Source organism: Lactuca serriola, chromosome 4 (assembly GCF_051521515.1).
Source record: "Lactuca serriola cultivar US96UC23 chromosome 4, Lser_US96UC23_V15, whole genome shotgun sequence".
Taxonomy (NCBI): domain Eukaryota; kingdom Viridiplantae; phylum Streptophyta; class Magnoliopsida; order Asterales; family Asteraceae; genus Lactuca; species Lactuca serriola.
In genome coordinates, this window is record NC_136411.1 from 243256395 (window position 1) to 243277396 (window position 21002).

At 34.5% G+C, this 21002-nt stretch overlaps 2 protein-coding genes across 2 annotated transcripts; both read left to right on the forward strand.

The window, feature by feature from the left end:
* Positions 1-762: 762 nt before the first annotated feature.
* On the forward strand, positions 763-3631 carry LOC145099264 (replication protein A 70 kDa DNA-binding subunit B-like). The gene is made up of 11 exons (XM_079036855.1): positions 763-1052; positions 1141-1258; positions 1534-1627; positions 1711-1838; positions 1914-1998; positions 2148-2283; positions 2383-2582; positions 2666-2789; positions 2878-3060; positions 3246-3314; positions 3404-3631. Exons 1-11 carry the CDS (start codon positions 900-902, stop codon positions 3629-3631), a joined length of 1518 nt encoding a protein of 505 aa, XP_078892981.1. The 5' UTR covers positions 763-899.
* Positions 3632-7805: 4174 nt separating this feature from the next.
* On the forward strand, positions 7806-11958 carry LOC145099265 (uncharacterized). Its single transcript, XM_079036857.1, has 5 exons — positions 7806-7987; positions 8075-9015; positions 9138-10355; positions 10486-11270; positions 11317-11958. Exons 1-5 carry the CDS (start codon positions 7806-7808, stop codon positions 11956-11958), a joined length of 3768 nt encoding a protein of 1255 aa, XP_078892983.1.
* Positions 11959-21002: the final 9044 nt, after the last annotated feature.

Sequence of the window (21002 nt, forward strand, 5' to 3'; positions counted from 1 at the left end):
GAAACCATCGAATTGCAAATAATCCTCTACTGCTTTTCTCTCGACTTTGAGTTTCTTATATGCTCTGCTCTTCTGATTTACAGAAGGTTAGTAATACATTCTTTTCCAATAAAATCAGAAGGTTATTTTTTTCTTTAAACATTAAACTCTACATCATTTTCTGTTATTTCAATCATTCTTTGTTCTTTTTTTTTTTTCTGTGTTTGTGTTGAGACTGTAAATCATTTTTTTGTTTTTTCTAACGATACTTCCAATATAAGTTATCATTTTCGACTTTATATGTTTTAAATCTATTATTCTTGATTAAAGCTCTATTCTTGCTATATTCTTCCAAAATCTAACTATTACTATTATATATGTATACCAAAACTGAAAAATTGAAAGATAGAATGTAACCTCTTTAATTTAATGAAAAAGATCTTGCTATGAGGAACACAATTGCATTTATTGTGCATCTTTAACTGTTTAGAAATTCATACTTATTCTCACTGCACATAGCAATCTTATCCCTGTAAATGAATTTACAAAATCATGTTATAATTATTTTTTCATAAACTCAAAAAAAATTAAATGAAATGCACCCAACTATTGTTAGAGGATTCTTCTACGCAAAATATCAATGTTTCATACAACAGTTTTCAAGACCATTGGCTGAAAGAAAATGTAATTCAGTCTGAAACTCTGCAATTCTTTTCTGAACAAGTATTTTCAACAGATTCTATTTTTACTTGATCTATATATTTATTTTTTTATTTAATTACATTTGTTATTGCATTTTGATTATTATTCATTTTACATGATGTTATGTGGTTGGTTGTTATTTGATAAATAGTTAAACTTATTTTACATTGCTTTTTAGTAGTTAAACCTTTATTTTTTTGATTTTTCTTTGCAGATTGATGGCACAACCAGATGTTACTTTGATTTCAGATTTGGATGTACTTAAAGATGATTCGACTATCAAAGTAAGAGTGATAAACCTATGGAACCTCTTTTCATTCTATAACAAGGACGAACTTTTCAACATTGAATTAATCTTAATAGATGAACAGGTATATTACAACTTAACACTATATATTCATTAAAGATGCAAAATTTAATATTATTTATTTATTATTTTATATATTATTCTTCTTTTAGGGTACTAAGATTCAAGCAAATGTATTAAGAAAAAACATCTATCGATTCAAAAACATTCTAAAAGATGGCTTAGCATTTTACATAAAATGTCCAAGCTTTGCATCTCAAAGGATGAATGGTTTTACTTTGACTCGGCAAGATCATAAACTTACTTTTCTCCATAACACTGTTGTTACGGAGTCTCATGATTTTTCTGGACCTACATTTGGTTTTGAGTTTGTTGATTATCAGTCTGTTATCTCATTGGCCCATCCTCAAAACATGGCTATCGATTAGTTTCATTTTATTATATATTAATTAATTAATTAATTATGGTAAATTTTATTTTTTGAATTAAATATCATATTTTTAAATTCATAACAATATTTAATTAATCTTATTTTTTGTTCATAGATGTTATTGGATTAGTCGTTGCAATTGGTGAGATGGGGCGAGACAATGAAGATATGAAAAAACACAGGCTCAACATCCAAATCCAAGATGCAAAGTTTGTTGTTTTAATATATTTTTTTTTGGATATTTACATTATATAATTATCATTTCATCTAATTTAAAACTTTTATTTCGCAGTGGTTTGCAACTCAATGTCAATTTGTGGGGTCATTTTGCTTACAAACTGCAAGACTTTCTTCATAACAATCCACACAATCTTCGTATGATTGTTATCCTTCAATTTGCAAAACTTAGTATTTGGAGAGGTATATTGTATGATTTTGTTATTAAATATTATTTTTTACACATTAAAATAACACTTAATGAAATCTTTTTTATAGATCGTCCAACAGTTAACACCTACTTTTCCGTATCAAAGCTGTTCATTAACACAGACATTGATGAAATCAATGCGTTTAAGAAAAGGTAATTTATGTTATTTATTTATGTTAATTCATTCTAATTTCTACATTTTTCTTTTATGTGACTAATATTATTTAATTTATGTTATTTCATTTTTATTTCAACAATTAAGTTTTATGTCAGTAACATTAGTTATTTTTTTTAACAAACAGTTTGGATGGAGATGATAGCCCTGATTCATCTACAAATACATTCACACTTTTGAAGTCTAATAAAGTTTCTGAACATGATGATTTCATGGTTAATTTCCAGTTGAAGACAATTGTTGATGTTTCTGAACCCGTGGAGGTGTGGTTTTTATATATTTTATAATCAATAATGAATATAAACCTACTTTTTTCTATATATATATATATATTGGATTACCAAAATAAATTTAATGAACAGAAAAATACATTTATTATCGTGGGCACTATCAAGGGAATTTTACAAAATGAACCATGGCATTACTTGGCATGTACAAATTGCAACTACAAAGCATTTAAGCCTCCTGGTGCAGACGATCAACCTAATGTTGATGAATTAACTCATGGTTATGAATGTCATAATAACGACTGCACAAAAACTGAAACTTCAGTTATTCCGAGGTTATTAATTTCCTAATTAATCAGTATAACTTACATTATATTTCATATATATAAAAATTATTTTGTATTTTCATATTTTTTAGATTTATGATTCCGATACGTGTCCAAGACAATACCGGTACACTTACCTTAACCATGTTTGAAAGGGATGGAAAATATCTTTTGAAGAAATCAGCCAAGGATCTGTTTAAAAAAACATTAAAGGTGGTACACCTTAATTATAATTAATTAATACTTACACTTAATGAATTTATTTTAACCAATCTTTTTTTTTTTTACTTTTTTTTTATTGTAGCTTGGTTTTAGTACTGCTTTCTATCCTGGAGAGATAAATGCACTGAAAGGGTTGAAATTGGCGTTTAAAATATCAATCAAAAACTTCAACGTCTCAAAAAAGAACAACCAATATAGTATATGTAGAGTGAGTGATGATGAAAAGTTGATTGAAGAACTGGAAAATAAGTTGACCGTTTCACAGGTTATTATAAATTATTATTATTATTATTATTATTATGATCTTTTTTGTATCTTTGTGTATACAAAAACTCTATTGTATTTACTAAATACTAGGGTTAACGGTATAAATGTTTACAGTTTTATTTAATATGCTGATTTGCTATTCATATTTTTTATTATTAATATTTTTAATTTTTAATTATTCAGGTTGGCAATTCACAGTCATTTGATGTTGCTGAAACAGATTTTGAATCACAAGATACTAGGAGTTTGAAGGTTATATACACAATATACTTGCATTGAATTATTTTATAAATATTAGTTGACTTTATAAATTAATTAAGTACAATTGTTATTATTTTTAGGATGCAATTTCTGGGACAGATGACAACATAACACCTTCCACTGTTGATAAAAATTCAGCAACAAGTCCCATGAAGAATTTGAATACACCAAAAGTTTTGAAGAGAAATTTGGAAAAAGTATTTGATTTGGAGTTGAATGAAAACTCATCATCTTCAAAAACTCCAAAAATTTCACCAGAAGGACGCATTAACCAGGTTGTGAAGGTAAAGTTGGAAAAAAGTGGCTGAGTTGGATTTAAGATGAATTTCGTAAGGTAGTGGATTTTGATTTTTAAACAATGATTATGCATTTTATTTTTCATTCCGTACTTGGACATTGTGGTTTTGAAGTTTCAAATATTTGTTTGGATATTATTTTTTTTAATGGTATGTTTATCATACATTCATAATATTTTATGAATATGAATTTATTATTTAGAAATTATTTTGTTATTTAATTTATATTTATAAGACTGTTTATCATTATTATCAATGTTTTAGCAAAAATATAAAATTTTTTATAACACTTCGAAATAGAAAAATATATGTATTTTATTATGTACAAGATTATGCAAATAAAAAACATACCACTCCTTGACGATTTTGGGATGCTGTCATACCAACAATTGCCAATTTTCTACATAGATCTATTTCTTCATCTGCTGTTCTGTAAGTGAAACCCTAATGGTATCACCAAGCCCATCCTGTATGTACACCAAAAATCATTTTAAAAAACTTTAAAACAAGTATGTATGATTATTGGTAAAACTTTTATTTTTATCAAAGCATACAGCAACTCTCATGGAGATGAATTGTATTTGTACCTAATAAAGACCTCCCTTCAGAAGTATGCCCGACTTCTTCAATATCCGAACCAAGATTTGCTTTTTTTTTTATCTATGTTATCTTGGTTCTCATAAATTTAGCTATCTTAAGGTCTAAATTTTTTACAAAATCTGAAGCTTTTGCAAACCCCAACCCATTGTCTCTGTTCTATAAACTTGTAAATGAAGCTCGAGCAAATCCAATGGAGAGGACTATGAAACAAATCTGTCCAATTGACAACCAAACAAAGTATGAAATGAATATCAAGTTCCAACAAATATGAATGTATAAAAACAGAAAAATAACTAAATATTTATCTTTGCTGAGGGTGTTTTCGTCTTTTAACAAAAAACAAAAAGAAAATATGGAAATGAATTCCTTTCATACGACCTTGGGACTGGAAAAATTCATAAAACATGAAAGTCTAAGAAAATGTAATTCAATCTGACAATCTGCAATTGTTACTTCACTGTTCTACACAAAAGATCCATGCTTCATACAACTGTTTCCAAGACCATTGGCTGAAAGAAAATGTAATTCAATTTGAAAATCTGCAATTGTTTTCTAAACAAGTATTTTCATATTATGCAGACCCAATACTTTGTACTATTCGGAACACAAACATTCATATTCATAATTATAAATAAAACATCATTTTGTAAAATTATAAATACCCGGTATAATAAGGCTTAAACTGAAAGAAATCTATCTAAAATGGATATTGAACTTCCATGTTTACACTTAGCACAACAACATCCTAATAGATATCCCTTGAAATTGACAGATTAATCAAATTATATTTTTATACTATGAATAAAATGTTACTTCATCTCAACAGATTGAAGGAATGTGAAAAGAAATGCAAGCTATTAAAAACTTACTTGCTATGGTTAAGTGTTGAACTACATTAGAAGTTTCTTCAAACAATTGACGAATTCTTTTGAATTATATCAGCAATGTGGAATGGAATACAACAAAATCAAACAACAAAATTGACAATTCCATTCCCAGACAAAATTTTATGAACATCATTTCTTCTATGTTGCTTTTTCCCTGAAACATCAAATAAATAAAATAATAAATAAATAAAAATAACTATTCGAATTTCAAATATATAAAATAAAATTACTTTGTGGGTTATAGAATTTAAGATCATTTCCACAAACTTAGCGATTGTTTCTCATACCATATCAGGGAAAGTAAATAATTAACAAAACACCTATTTTATATTGAATATATACGATGAAGATTCGTCTCCTAATTTATAGCATTTTTGAATTCAAAAATTGAATAACTATATTTTCTCAAACCTTACAAATTAGCTGATCATTTCAAATACAGAGACTATTCATTTCATTTTAAGAACGTATTTTGCCCTAATTCAATTTCAAAGAATTTGTTCATCAATCTTCAACAGGTTAGTTATTCTTCCGAAACATGTATCTTTTGTTACAAAAATTAAGAAATACGAACAATATATACATTCATGTGTTGAATCTTACCTTCGTATTTCTATTAACGGCTCCAATTTCTGAATTTTCTACCTGATTTTCAGTCGCCGGAAACAATACTTCTTCAATCTAATTTGTTTCAAATACAATAACTTGAATTATTGGTTTATGATCTTTAATCGATGTAGACGACCTTGAAATCAGATTGAAAAATAGAGAACAAACAGAGTTTGTGTGTTGTGCCAGAAAAATGAGAGCGTCTTAGGGTTATTCGCATGTGTAATGCAATGATATATTGGGAAAGTGTATTACGTCTATACCGTTCGTATGTATATACATTTCACTTTATTTTAAACTTAATTTAAAACTTAAAAAAACATATGAAATATTTTAATGTTTTTTCTAAATAACATCATAAATAAATATTACTCATTAATTAGACTTGTATGTTATAATATCTTATAATATTACGCTGTCAAATTAAACAAAAATTATATAAAATTTTAAATTATTAATTTATCCACTATGACTAATTTCTTTACATCATTTAGAAATATCATATATTAACTATTTGATAGTAACTCAATTTTAGAAAAAAATAATCTAATTACTAAATATATAAATTCATCCCGAACAATCAAATTATTGATTTTCCGTTTTACTTTATTATTTTTCATTTTTATCAAACAAGACCATGGACGCCATATACGCTAGAGAAAGAATAAAAAAACGAAAGTTATACTTGGATAATAAAAAATCCAAGAAAATCTATACTGCAGAATCTTCTCAACCTATACCTATTGCACATGGTATTCATTTTAGCCAATACGGTAATTTTCTTACCTTTTTTACATATGTAATATGTTTTATTTATTTATTTTGATTCTGTTGTTCATAATTATGTTTAATATATATAAAGTTTTATAAAACTTAATATATTTAACTTTATATAAATAATGTCGTTAAATTTTATACTATTATTTTACAGGTTCAATTAACACTACAGATTCTACAAATGCTAAAGAGAGGAGAAAAATTAGAAAGTTGTATTTGGATAATAAAAAATCCAAAAAAAATTCCAACACTTCTACGCATCAAAAATCATCTATTACACATGTTTCTTACATGTCAAAAAACGGTATTATTATTAGTTTGTTTTATAATTGTTTTTTAGCTATATAATTTATTTCAAATTCATATATTATTAAAATTATTCTATTCTATAATAATTATTATTCTTGTTTTTCTTACTAACTATTTTTTTCATTACATAACAGATGTCTACAATCGTCGTCATCATTTACTCTCTGTAGATAACTACAGAAACGGTAGATCAGATAAGGAAAATATAAATTCAATCAAATCGTTTGTATATGAACATACAACTATTCATTCTCCTGCTACAAATATAAATGTTAGAAATCCTCTATCTAACATTTCAAATGGTATGCATTTGTATATAGACAAATTCTTAAATATATGTTTCACATTTGTGTAGTCTATAACAAATCCTAACATTCTAATTTGTATTTTTATGTTCCCAGGAAATTATATTTGTAATAACAACATTCAAACACCGCTATCTATTAACAATGATAATTCAGTGTTTGGTCTTGGCATGACATCCACCGGTCATTCAACCATAATTCAAAAATCTTCATCAATCAAGTTACCAAGAGGAAAACATCAATTAAAAAGGAAGACTACACATATATCTCCTATACCTATGATTGACTTGACATTAGATGAAGAAATTAATGATGAGCATATTATTGAAGATGTTTTTCGTGGTACTTCAAAAGGTGATCATAATTATAGAAAAATTAATACTTTCATTTTTTTTATTTTTAATTATATTCATCATTTTTTTTTATTTATATATGATATTCAACAGATTACTTGGATCATGGAGACCAGATTGTTGTATGTCAGATTTGTCATGCAAAACTATGGACAGATGAATCAGTTAGAGGCAAAAAAAAGGGAATACATCTTATTCGTTATGTTGTGGTTACGGCAAAGTTGAACTACCACCCTTAAAAGAAGCACCGTCGTCTTACAAAAATCTTTACCATTCAGTAGATTCTAAAAGCAAGCACTTTATGAAGAACATTCGACGTTACAATTCAATGTTTTCATTTACATCCATGGGAGGCAAAGTTGATTCAACTATCAACACCGGCAACGCACCATACATATTTAGAATTAGCGGTCAAAATTATCATAGTATGGGAAGTCTTCTGCCTTCAAGTGGATGTACACCAAAATTCTGTCAGTTATACATATATGATACGGATAACGAAATTTCAAATAGATCGACAAGTATTGGGTATATTTTTACAATTAACTTTAGTAAACCATTTAAATTCATTTTTGATTATTTACTAACAATAAATAATTTACATAATATTTTCAGTGGAACAACACGCGCTTCATCATCAACTTCAAGATCATATGATCTCCAGATTATAGAATTTTTGAAAGTTATGTTAGATTCAAACAATGCGTTGGTCAAGTCTTATAGGATGGTAAGAGATAATCTTCATGAAAATCCTGGTGCTAATTTAAAGTTAAGATTAATTGGAAAAAGAGAACAAGATGGAAGGACATATAACTTACCAACTTCTTCTGAGATAGCCGCTTTAATTGTTGGTGACATTTGTGATTCAATTGAAAAAAGAGACATCATTGTTGAAACTTCATCAGGATTACTAAAGCGTATCAGTGAATTACATCCTTCTTACCTTGCTCTTCAGTATCCATTACTATTTCCATATGGCGATGATGGTTATAGAGTTGACATCCTTCATAGAGGTGTAACATCTTCAAGTAACAGCAAGCGCCCGACATGTACAATGAGAGAATTTTTTGCTTACAGAATTCAAGATAGAGATCAATCCTTCTCACTAATTCTTAATGCTAAAAGGTTGTTCCAACAATTTTTGGTTGATAGTTATACCATGATTGAAAGTGAGCGATTATATTTTATACGTAAGCAACAAAAAATTCTTAGATGTGAGTCGTATGACAATCTGCGTAATCACCAAGCATCTGGGAGTACATATATTTCAAATGTTGGGCAACGTGTGATCTTACCTTCTTCATTTACAGGTGGTGCACGTTATATGATGCAAAACTATTTGGATGCCATGTCGTTATGTAAATGGTTTGGATATCCAGATTTTTTCATAACCTTTACGTGTAATCCAAAATGGCCAGAAGTTCAAAGGTTTCTTAACGACACTCCACTTCATCCAGAGGATAGACCGGATATATTATGTAGGTTATTTAAGATTAAGTTGGATGCATTTATTAAAGATTTAAGGGAAAATGAAATTTTTGGCATGGTTCAAGCAGGTATTTAAAATTATATATATATATATATATATATATATATATATGTATATATATATATATACACACACACACACATTCTTTAGTTGCTAACTTTTATCCTATTTGTATATTTTTACATGCAGTGGTTTACACAATTGAATTTCAAAAAAGAGGTCTACCTCATAGTCATATATGTCTGTTTATGCATTCTGACTACAAGCTTCCGACAGTTGAATATATAGATCCAATTATTTCTGCTGAGATTCCAGATATTGATGAAGATCGGGAATTGTATTCACTTGTCAAAGAGTTCATGATTCACGGTCCATGTGGAGCTGAAAATTTCAATTGTCCATGCATGGTAGACGGAAAGTGTTCTAAAAACTTTCCAAAGCAATTCTGTAATCATACTTCAGTTGATCCAGATGGTTTTCCCTTATATAGAAGAAGAAATGATGGAAATTTTGTTGAAAAATCTGGTGTTCGGTTAGATAACAGAAATGTTGTTCCATACAACAAATATTTGTTAAAAAGATACCAGGCACACATCAATGTTGAATGGTGCAATCAAGGATCATCTATAAAATATTTATTTAAATATATAAACAAGGGTCCTGATAGAGCAACTTTTGCTATGGTGCACAACAATAATGATTCTGATAAGAACGATGCAGTGGATGAAATCAAAGAATACTATGATTGTAGATATATATCTGCATGTGAAGCATCGTGGCGGATTTTTAAATATGATGTTCATTATAGGTATCCTGCTGTGATTAGACTACCTTTTCATTTGCCTGGTCAACAACAAGTTGTATATGAGGCAGACGATGATATTGAAGATGTTCTTGACCGACCTTCAGTTGCTTCTTCAATGTTCATATCTTGGATGAAGTGTAATGAGATCAATAAAGAAGCACGAAAGCTTACATATGTTGAATTTCCTACCAAGTTTGTTTGGAAACCTAAACTTCTAAGTTGGCAGCCAAGGAAAATTGGACATTCTATTGGTAGAATTCACTCCGTTTCACCTAAGCTTGGCGAAGCATATTTTTTAAGAATTCTTTTAAATAAAGTGAAAGGTCCAAAATCCTTCGAAGAAATTCGCACAGTCAATGGTGAAATATGTTCTTCTTTTAAAGATGCATGCTATAATCTGGGCCTTCTGGATGATGACAAAGAATACATCAAAGCAATTAAGGAAGCAAGTGTTTCTGGATCTGGTTTTTATCTACGTTTCTTATTTGCTACGATGTTATTGTCGAGCAGTTTGTGTAAACCAGAGATTGTGTGGGAAAACACATGGGAATACCTGTCAGATGGAATTCTTTATACTCAACAAAAGAGATTAAAGTCTCCAGGTATTATATGTTTATTAAATTATTAATAAAATTATATCATATAAATTTCCAATATGCACTAAATTACATTTTACGTCCCAATTAATCTGTTTTTTAATTTGTTGTTACTAATATAGTATTGTTTGTACAGGTTTATCACTAAACGAAGATCAAATTAAAAACTTGACTTTGTTTGAGATAGAACAAATTTTACTCCGAAACAATTCCAGTCTCAAGAACTATAGAAGGATGCCTTACCCAGATGCTGATTTGGTTTCATCTTCAAACAATCGTTTGATAGCCGAGGAGCTAGATTATGACATACCAAATTTGAAGAATGAGTTTGATCGCCTCTTTGATTCATTAACCGACGAGCAACGCAACATTTTTCTTGATATAATGGCTAAGGTTAAAAATAATAAGGGAGGTGTATTCTTTATTTATGGTTATGGTGGAACGGGTAAGACATTTCTATGGAAGACAATTTCTGCAGCAATTAGATCCAAAGGAGAGATTGTTTTAAATGTTGCTTCAAGTGGGATTGCTTCATTATTATTAACTGGAGGCAGGACAGCACACTCTCGGTTTATTATTCCCATAAATCTTACCGAGGATTCGTATTGTAGAATAAATCCAAAGAGTGATCTTGCGAGTTTAGTAAGAAAAGCCTCATTGATCATTTGGGATGAAGCACCCATGGTACACAAGCATGCATTCGAAGCTTTAGATCGAACTTTAAAGGATATATTAAGATTTGTCGATCCTACAAACTCAAATATTCCATTCGGAGGGAAAGTGGTTGTTTTTGGAGGTGATTTCAGACAAATTCTACCTGTTGTTCCGGGTGGCAGTAGACAAAACATTGTTAACGCTTCTTTAAGTTCTTCGTATTTATGGCAACAATGCAAAGTCCATAAATTAACAAAAAAACATGAGGTTAACTGTTGGAAGCGATTCATCTGATGTTCATCATCGAATAAAGAGTTTTTCAAACTGGCTTTTGGACATAGGAGAAGGTAATCTTGGTGGTCCGAATGATGGTGAAGCAATTGTTGATATTCCAGAAGATATTCTCATTAATGATCCATGTGATCCTATTGGTTCATTAATCAATTTTGTATATCCTTCCATTCTTGAAAACTTCAACATTGCGGGTCATTTTCAAGAAAGAGCAATACTTGCTCCCAAGAATGAAGTTGTCCAAGAAATAAATGATCGGTTGCTAAAATTGATTCCAGGAGAGCAAAAAGAATATTTGAGTTCAGATAGCCTCTGCCAATCTGAGTTTGTCCATGATCAGTTTGATGCAAATTTATACTCACCTGATGTTTTAAATGGTCTTAAAATCTCAGGTATGCCAAATCATAATCTAATTTTAAAAGTCGGTGTTCCAGTTATGTTATTGAGAAACATTGATCAGAAAAATGGCTTATGCAATGGCACTAGACTACAGGTCATATCTTTGGGTAAACGAGTTATCGAGGCGGTTATCATATCTAGAAGTAATATTGGAAACCGGACTTTCATTCCAAGAATGTCTTTAACTCCTACTGAAAACAAGATCCCAGTTCAAATTCCAAAGAAGACAATTTCCATTGGTTGTATGTTTTGCAATGACAATTAACAAGAGCCAAGGACAGTCTTTATCGAAGGTTGGATTGTTTCTCAAAGATCCTGTTTTTACACATGGCCAATTGTATGTTGCTTTATCTAGAGTTCAAAGTAGAGAGGGATTAAAATTGTTAATTTTAGATAACCATGGTAGACTATCAAATAAAACATCCAATGTCGTGTATAAAGAAGTTTTTAGAAATTTATAAAAAAATTTAACAAATTTATTATTCCTATCAACTTATGTTAATGTTTTATTTAAATTCATATTGCATGATACAAAATGATAACTTGATAACATATCTATAAATACATATTACTGATTTCATATTTAAACCATTCTCATTTCATAATTTCAACCAATCATTATATCACTATCAAATTACAGACAAAACGTTGTTCAATAATTAACTTATAATTATAATTTAATTTAATTATTTTTAAATTTCCATCCCGTGGTGTCCACGGGTTATAACCTAGTTAGGTTATATATTTCGCTTAAAGCGATGCTATGTTGGTCCTAGTACCCAGTGACAACACTTACAATATTACATTTTTCCTGTTTACTTTAATTTGTGATACAATCACATAAACGATGAGTTAGATTAAGCACTTTTAGTACTAGTCAACACAAAGGAAAAACTATCATTTTACAAACAGAACATTTGGGTCTTGGTAGAAGACTACATTTCATACTTATAGAAAATAAGGGTTTTTCTAGGGATTTCATACTTACCTCAACATTTTCATTTAAAGGTTACATGGCTTTCATAACAGATTTTCACAAACAAGGCAATGACACTTATATACTTATAAATTCACCAGATTTAAAGCTGATACTCGCTTTCAAAATAACTTGTATTCTCAGGTCATCAGTAGACAGGTACGGAGGCCAGGTTTTGAGAAGACGGAGCAGACAAGTCTCGTCTTTTATTTTGATTGTATATTTTTGGTGTCTTATTACAATGAAAGAACACACATGTATAAAACTTTACTTATAATGCAATGGATGATGTTGTTGCTTGTTTATTATATTACACTGTTGTGATACTGTACATGACGTCCTCCACCCCTGAACGTTTCCGCCGTTCGTGGTTTTGGGGTGTGACAGATTGGTATCAGAGCTTTGTTTATAGTGAATTAAGTATATCAACCCATAAAAGATATACTAACTATAAATACATGGGATTAAAACACTCTGTCTTAGAGTTATACTTTTAAATAATAAAATATTTAAGTAAGTATACGTGCCTGCATTCATACTAAAATCAGTGTCACAACGACAAGAACAAAAGTATTACGATTGTTGAATATCACAAGTAAGCCTGGGGATATATGGTCAGTCTTAGGAATGGCATAATCTGATCAACTATGCTGGTCCGAGGAGTGATTAGAATATGCCCAAGAATGGTTGTGATATGGCAACAAGTCTAAAAACTTACCAACACAACCATAAAGGAATACCATATGGGTATTTGATCTTACTGTAATTATCTTAGTAGTTCGTCTATCTTAGCTATTTCTTATATCCCTTTTCTCGCGTAGATTAAAATGGCTGGATTTCACCATGGCGATCCGTACTTCCCGAACCAAGGCAATGCTGGTTGGCTAGAGGCTGAACCAGAAGATGGTCACCCAATTCCTTTGGATGATCACCATGCTGAAGGTTTTTCTGATAGCTCTAACTCGGAGCCAGAAGTCAACAACCTACCCCCAGCTGCTCAAAACCCAAACCTAAACCCTCGCCCTGTGTTTCAAGGACCCACACCTCTGTGGGCCACTAAGTTGATTTCATGGAGTCATGAACAGGGTCAGCCCATTCCCTACAATGGAGACCGAAGTTTCTACAACCTCACTGAAGGAGGTTCTGCTGATAGAGTCCTACCAATCATGGTGCGTAGGATGTCTAGGAACTCGATAATAGCTCAGGCGGCTATCAATCAAGTTTTGGAAGTTGACGCCAGCTCTGGTGTTAACACTGTCCACATTCGCCAACTAGAGTCTGCTCATGAAAGGACTCTGGTCCGCAATGCAAATCTGCAAAGGGAACTTGCTGAAACCCAAGCGGAAGTTAGAGAACTTCGAACTCAGCAAGCAAGGTCGGACAGGCGTATAAGGGACATTGAACGTCTACTGTCGGGATCGAGGACTCATGCTAGCAGTTCTCGTCGCCGATAGAATCTCGTCGACTCATCTTTTGGATATAACCTAGTTTATGTAAAACTTAGGTCTAATTTCCTATCTGTATAAATCTTAGACCTGTTAGGTCTTGATCTAGTCTAAATTCTGTCAAAATTTTCCATCATGGTTGATGTAAGGCCTACTTCTAAGCCATTTTTCCCGAACTTGTTACATCTGTAATTCCAGTATTATTGACAGATATCTCATCTTATGGAAATTATTATCCAAATGCTATCTTCTTCATTTAGTAATGCTATTGTTTCTGTTGTTGGACTATGGGGATTTAGTCCATGAGACACATTCGTTAATCATTTATTCTTATCCATGTCGTCATCTTTTAAACGTATAGTTAAAGATGCCGCCACGCAGGAACCCAAGGAGGAACCCAAACAACGCAACACCAATACCACCACCTCCACCACCACCTGTACCTCTTCAACCACCAAATCCTTTTGATGCCACTATGTTCCAGGCGGCTTTCACAGCAGCGGTTGCAACTGCTGTGTCAGCAATCAACGCTCTTGCCCCTAGTGGATCAAGGAAAGGTGCACCACCCTCAAACCACGGCGAAATCCATGGACACCCTCGTGAATGCACCTACAAAGACTTCACTAACGCCAAACCCCGTAGCTTCAATGGAACTGGGGGTGTTATGGTGTTGAAACAATGGATTGAGAAGATGGAATCCGTCTTTGAAATCTGTGCTTGTCAGGAGGGCAGCAAAGTCAAGTTTGCAACTTGTACCTTCTCTGACCGAGCACTAACATGGTGGAACAGCCATGTTAACTATCTAACTTTGGTTGTGGCGTATTCCATCGGCTGGGAAAAGTTGAAAGACATGCTGATGAAGGAATACTGTCCTCGAGGTGAAATACAAAAGCTCGAGCAAGAATTCTGGGGTCTACAAATGGTTGGATCCGACATCACTACCTACACAAATAGGTTCTGTGATTTGGCAAACTTATGCCCCGACATGGTGGCTCTCCAAAGCAAAAAGATCGAGAGATATATCTGGGGACTGTCGCCCCAGATCCAGTCAAGTGTGATCGCTTCCAGGCCTATTACCTTTGATAGTGCCAAGGAACTGGCACAATCTCTTATCGATCACCGGAAACCCCAGAACACAACAATTCCTACACCCATACCACAAAAATCCAACCCCGACTACCACAAGAAGGGGTGGAATAAAAGGAAAAGAGGGGCTCCGCAAGGATCCTCCAAGAGACAACAACTTGTGGCAATCAATGCTGCCACAGTGACTCCCGCTGTCCCTACGAACCCCTTACCAGCAAAAACTTATGCTGGGTCTCTCCCGAAGTGCACCAAGTGCAACTTCCACCACCGCGGGCCTTGCAGGGAGATGCAATGCACCAACTGCAACCGGAAGGGGCACACCGCCCGTTTCTGCCAGACTCCAACAGCTCAAGCCGCCCAGGCAACTAACGCTGGTATGGGCCAAACTTGCTATGGTTGTGGCGAAGTGGGCCACTACAAGAGGAACTGCCCTAAAGCAGGAATGGCTGGAGGGGTAGGAAGAGTTATGGCCCTAGGCCACGAGGAAGAAGTAGCTGATCCAACGATAGTTACTGGTACGTTCCTCCTTGATAACTCATATGCTTTCATACTTTTCGATAGTGGAGCCGAGAAAAGTTTTGTAAGTCACAAATTTGCACACCTGCTTAAACAAAAACCATGTGCATTAGATAATTCATTCTCAGTAGAAATGGCTAACGGGAAAATAGAGAATACAAACTGCATATACGTAGGTTGTACCTTAACTTTAGATGGCCATACTTTCAAGATAGATCTCATGCCAGTCACCATTAAATGTTTCGACGTCATCATCGGTATGGATTGGTTGAGTCTTCTGCGTGCCGACATTATGTGCTTCGAAAAAGCAGTTCGTCTTAACCTTCCTAACAACGAAACTTTAATTATCTACGGCGACAAACCTAGTATGAGCCTTCGCATCATTTCATGCATTCAAGCCCGGAAGTGCTTGCGAAAAGAGTACCATGCATTTCTCGCACACGTCGTCGATACCAGTCAAGAACTGAAAGACATTCAGAAAATCCCAGAAGTACGCGACTTTCCCGACATATTCCCAGAAGAACTTCCCGGTTTACCACCACAACGCCAAGTCGAATTCAGAATCGACTTAGTGCCAGGGGCTACCCCAGTAGCCAAATCCCCGTATCGTCTGGCACCAGGTGAAATGCAGGAACTTTCCAGTCAACTTAACGAACTTCTCAAGAAGGGATTCATTCGACCAAGCTTCTCACCATGGGGAGCACCGGTCTTGTTCGTCAAGAAGAAAGATGGATCGTTTCGCATGTGCATCGACTATAGAGAACTCAACAAACTTACCATTAAAAATCGTTATCCCTTGCCCCGCATTGACGATTTATTCGATCAACTTCAAGGAGCCAACTACTTCTCGAAGATAGATCTGCGATCCGGATACCACCAACTACGAGTGTTAGAGGAAGATGTTCCCAAGACAGCCTTCTGAACTTGTTATGGGCACTACGAGTTTGTAGTGATGCCATTCGGATTAACTAACGTGCCCGCAGTATTCATGGATCTGATGAATAGGGTGTGTCATCCTTACTTGGATCAGTTTGTCATCGTCTTCATTGATGACATACTCATCTACTCTTGAAGTAAGGAGGAGCATGGTCAACATATCCGTAAAATCTTAGAAACATTACGAGCCGAGAAGCTCTACGCAAAGTTCTCGAAGTGCGAATTTTGGATTCGGCGAGTCGAATTTTTTGGCCATGTGGTTAGCGAAGAAGGTATACACGTGGACCCTTCCAAAATTAAGGCCATCGAGAACTGGTCAGCACCAAAGACACCTACTAAAATTCGTCAATTTCTAGGTCTAGCTGGCTACTATCGCAGGCTCATTCATAACTTCTCCAGCATAGCGTAACCTCTTACAACCCTGACCCAGAAAGGCGTGGCCTCCGACTGGGAAGAGAAACAGGAAAAAGCGTTCCAAACGCTCAAACGAGCCTTGTGCACTGCCCCGATACTATCCCTTCCCGAAGGAATAGAAGACTTCATTGTCTATTGCGATGCATCCAATCAAGGACTCGGATGTGTTCTGATGCAGCGAGGTAAAGTCATAGCCTATGCCTCGAGACAGCTAAAGACACATGAGGTTAACTACACAACCCACGATCTTGAGCTAGGAGCAGTTGTGTTTGCTCTGAAGATCTGGAGACATTACCTATACGGTACAAAAAGCACGATCTTTACAGACCATAAGAGTCTACAACACATTTTCGACCAGAAAGAGCTCAACATGAAACAACGACGGTGGGTCGAGCTACTTAGTGATTACGAATGCGAAATTTGTTATCATCCGGGTAAAGCCAATGTAGTAGCCGACGCCCTAATTCGGAAAGAATATACTGGTCGTAGAGTCAAATCTTTGACTCTAACTATCCATTCGCACTTGTCCACACAAATAAAGGAGGCTCAGCTCGACGCTTTGAAACCTGAAAACGTGGCTGGTGAATCCCTTAGAGGGATGGATAAGAACTTGGAAGTCAAGGGTGGCGGAGCCTTATACCTCATGGATCGGATCTGGACACCGAAACACGGTGGCTTCAGAGACTTGGTCATGACCGAAGCTCACAACACTCGTTATTCCGTCCACCCGGGTTCATATAAGATGTATCTGGATCTTAAAAAGTTATACTGGTGGCCTAACATGAAAGCAGATATTGCTACCTTCGTGAGTAAATGCCTTACTTGCGCAAAGGTCAATGTCGAATACCAGAAACCCTCCGGTCTTCTACAACAACCGGAGATACCAGAATGGAAGTGGGAGCGGATCACTATGGACTTCATAACCAAGTTGCCCAAGACGACGGGTGGACTTGATTCCACATGGGTCATCGGCGATAGACTGACCAAGTTTGCACACTTCCTACCGATCAAGGAAACAGACAAGATGGAGAAACTTACCAGAACTTACATTAGGGAGATTGTAAGGCTGCACGGTGTTCCTTTATCTATCATCTCAGACCGAGATAGTAGATTCACTTCGAGGTTCTGGCAATCATTACAAAATTCCCTAGGAACTAGGCTGGACATGAGTACAGCCTACCATCCACAGACCGACGGGCAAAGTGAGAGAACTATCCAAACCTTAGAAGATATGTTGCACGCCTACGTGATAGACTTTGGAAAAGCTTGGGATACTCATTTACCCCTTGTTGAATTTTCCTACAACAACAGTTATCAGACGAGCATAAAGGCAGCTCCATTCGAGGCCCTTTATGGCTGAAAGTGCAGATCCCCTCTGTGCTGGGCTGAAGTGGGTGATACCCAGTTAGCTAAGGGACGAGTTCCCGAAAGCACTCTCACGGGTCCGGAAATCATTTGGGAAACGAAAGAGAAGATCGTTCAAATTCGTGAATGATTAAAAGCCTTTAGAGACCGACAGAAAAGCTACGCCGACAAGCGTAGGAAACCATTGGAGTTCCAGGTGGGCGACCGAGTCCTACTGAAGGTCTCACCCTGGAAGGGCTTGATACGCTTTGGAAAGCATGGGAAGCTCAATCCAAGATACATAGGGCCTTTCGAGATTCTCGCAAGAATCGGCCCTGTGGCTTACAAGCTCAATTTACCGAACGAACTCAGTAACGTACATCCTACCTTCCACGTGTCAAACTTGAAAAAGTGCCTATCCGACGAGACTCTTGTTATCCCACTCGACGAGATCGAGATCAACGAGAGCCTCAATTTCGTGGAGGAACCAGTAGAGATCATGGACCGAGAGGTCAAGCAAACAAAGCAGAGCCGTATCCCGATAATGAAGGTCCGCTGGAACGTAAAGCGTGGACCGGAATTCACCTGGGAACGTGAGGATCAGATGAAACTGAAATACCCTCACCTTTTTGCTTAGTTATTTGTAACTTCTTATTTGCTTACATTCTAATTTCGGGACGAAATTCCTTCTAACGGGGGGATGATGTGACAACCCAAAATTTCCATTTGTACGAACAATATCTATTCAATAGAAGTCAGTCCAATTTCAGTGATTTTCATACTTTTCCGAACAAGTTTGTGTACATTAGGGTTTACACGTTAGGAGATATCAGGAGAGATGCTCCTGGGTTTGTGAAATTTGAACATTTCAAGTTTCATAATGTTACAGTCCAAGTTCGAGAATAAAAATATTTTCTGTCAAAATATTTCAGGACTATAAATAGTTTTCTAAATTAAATTAATTCATTATTCACAATTCCAACTAGAGAAAAGCCATTTTCTCTCTGACGGATCTTCGGGTTTTTATCCCAGATTGTGAGTAACTCTTTCTAGTAGTGTTAGAATACATATTAGATGCTTATAACATGATTTAGATGGCTAAATCATTAGATCTAGGAGTTTACTCCCCAAGGTGTTCTTGGGCGGTAAACTCCCGAAACGAAGCCAAAACCGACATTTGTACTATGATAAAGCCTTAGACCATTATGTATGCATGTTAGGGACAAGAAAACACACACAAATCCACCCAAGATTGGGAGTTTACGGCCCAGAACTCTCTTAGGCCGTAAACTCCATATTCACACCCTAAATGGTCTTTTAAGGCTCTAGGACTTTAAGGCTTGCATCTAGGCTATTTTCCCAAGTAGATTAAGGTCTTAAACACATCAAATGACACAAACAAAAGTGAGTTTATGGCCCAGAACTCCTTTAGGCCGTAAACTCCATATAAATGGACATAAAGGGTGTTTTCATGACACCTAAAACCCTAGACCTTTACAAGAAATTGTACCCACTTAATGGAAGGACCAAACCACACCAAAATCACTTAACCAAGTGAGTTTACGGCCAAGACATGGTTCTTGGTCCGTAAACTCCTAAAAAGGGCACTAAGGTGTGCCTAATGCCTTCATATGCTAGGAATAAAAGTCTAGAACATATCTCACAAGTGCAAGAAGCTTGAAAACAAGAAAAACCACACCCCAAGAAAGTTTACGACCGTAAACTCCAAGGGGAAATGGCCTTGAGGCCGTAAACTCCTATTTGGAGCACTTTTAGACCTTAAACCCTTCCAAGGACATAGCCACTAAGTTAGGATAATTCTAGAAAGCATTTGGGACTTCAAAACACACCAAACACACATGTTTGGGAGTTTACGGCCGTAAACTCAAGAGTTTACAACCGTAAACTCCATGTGTGATGGTTTATGGAGAGTAAACTCTCATATAGGGTCCTTTGGAAACCCTAAACACAAATACCCTGTCCCACAATAGCTTGGATGAAATCCTTTCGGCTTAAAACACTTATATAAAGTGTTAATTATGTCTAGGATGTCTTAAACATTATCAATTAGTCATTTGAGTCTAATTGAGTGCATATATGTGTGATTATATGTTCATTAGGATCGTAGTGTGTGCACAAGTCCTCGCTTGACAACTAGCCATCCTATACCGTTCAGTTCATTCCAATCACCAACTTCAGGTGAGTTCATACCCCTTAATCAATGTTTTAAAGGATTTTAAATGCTTTAATGGGGGGGGGGGAATACAAGTAGAAAACAATATGTTATTAAATCAATCTTATGTATTTTATAACTGTGTTTTCACTCAGTAGATTTCACATATTTCAAAAGGTGTCACATGAGATGGTTTTCTATCTTAAAATACTTGGATAACAGAAGTATTAGTTTTGAAATGTTTAATGACTTCAAGTCACTCTAAATTATTGTTCAAAACTCCTAGATATCTTGCAAAACCATTATTTTACCTTTTTAAATCAAACTATACTTATGCACATATGTTCATTTATATGTTAGAGGCTATAGTTTTCATCCTTCGTTCAGTTTCCCGTACCCTGGTGTATCGAGGGTGCATA

What these genes read in the sequence shown, in the direction of transcription:
- LOC145099264 (XM_079036855.1), top strand. Translation starts at nt 900, where the DNA reads ATGGCACAACCAGATGTTACTTTGATTTCAGATTTGGATGTACTTAAA. An exon ending in GAAACTTCAGTTATTCCGAG is followed by an intron (nt 2,583 to 2,665) that starts GTTATTAATTTC and finishes CATATTTTTTAG; the next exon opens with ATTTATGATTCCGATACGTG. An exon ending in AAGATACTAGGAGTTTGAAG is followed by an intron (nt 3,315 to 3,403) that starts GTTATATACACA and finishes TATTATTTTTAG; the next exon opens with GATGCAATTTCTGGGACAGA.
- LOC145099265 (XM_079036857.1), top strand. Translation starts at nt 7,806, where the DNA reads ATGGGAGGCAAAGTTGATTCAACTATCAACACCGGCAACGCACCATAC. An exon ending in AATAGATCGACAAGTATTGG is followed by an intron (nt 7,988 to 8,074) that starts GTATATTTTTAC and finishes TAATATTTTCAG; the next exon opens with TGGAACAACACGCGCTTCAT. An exon ending in AAAGAGATTAAAGTCTCCAG is followed by an intron (nt 10,356 to 10,485) that starts GTATTATATGTT and finishes TTGTTTGTACAG; the next exon opens with GTTTATCACTAAACGAAGAT.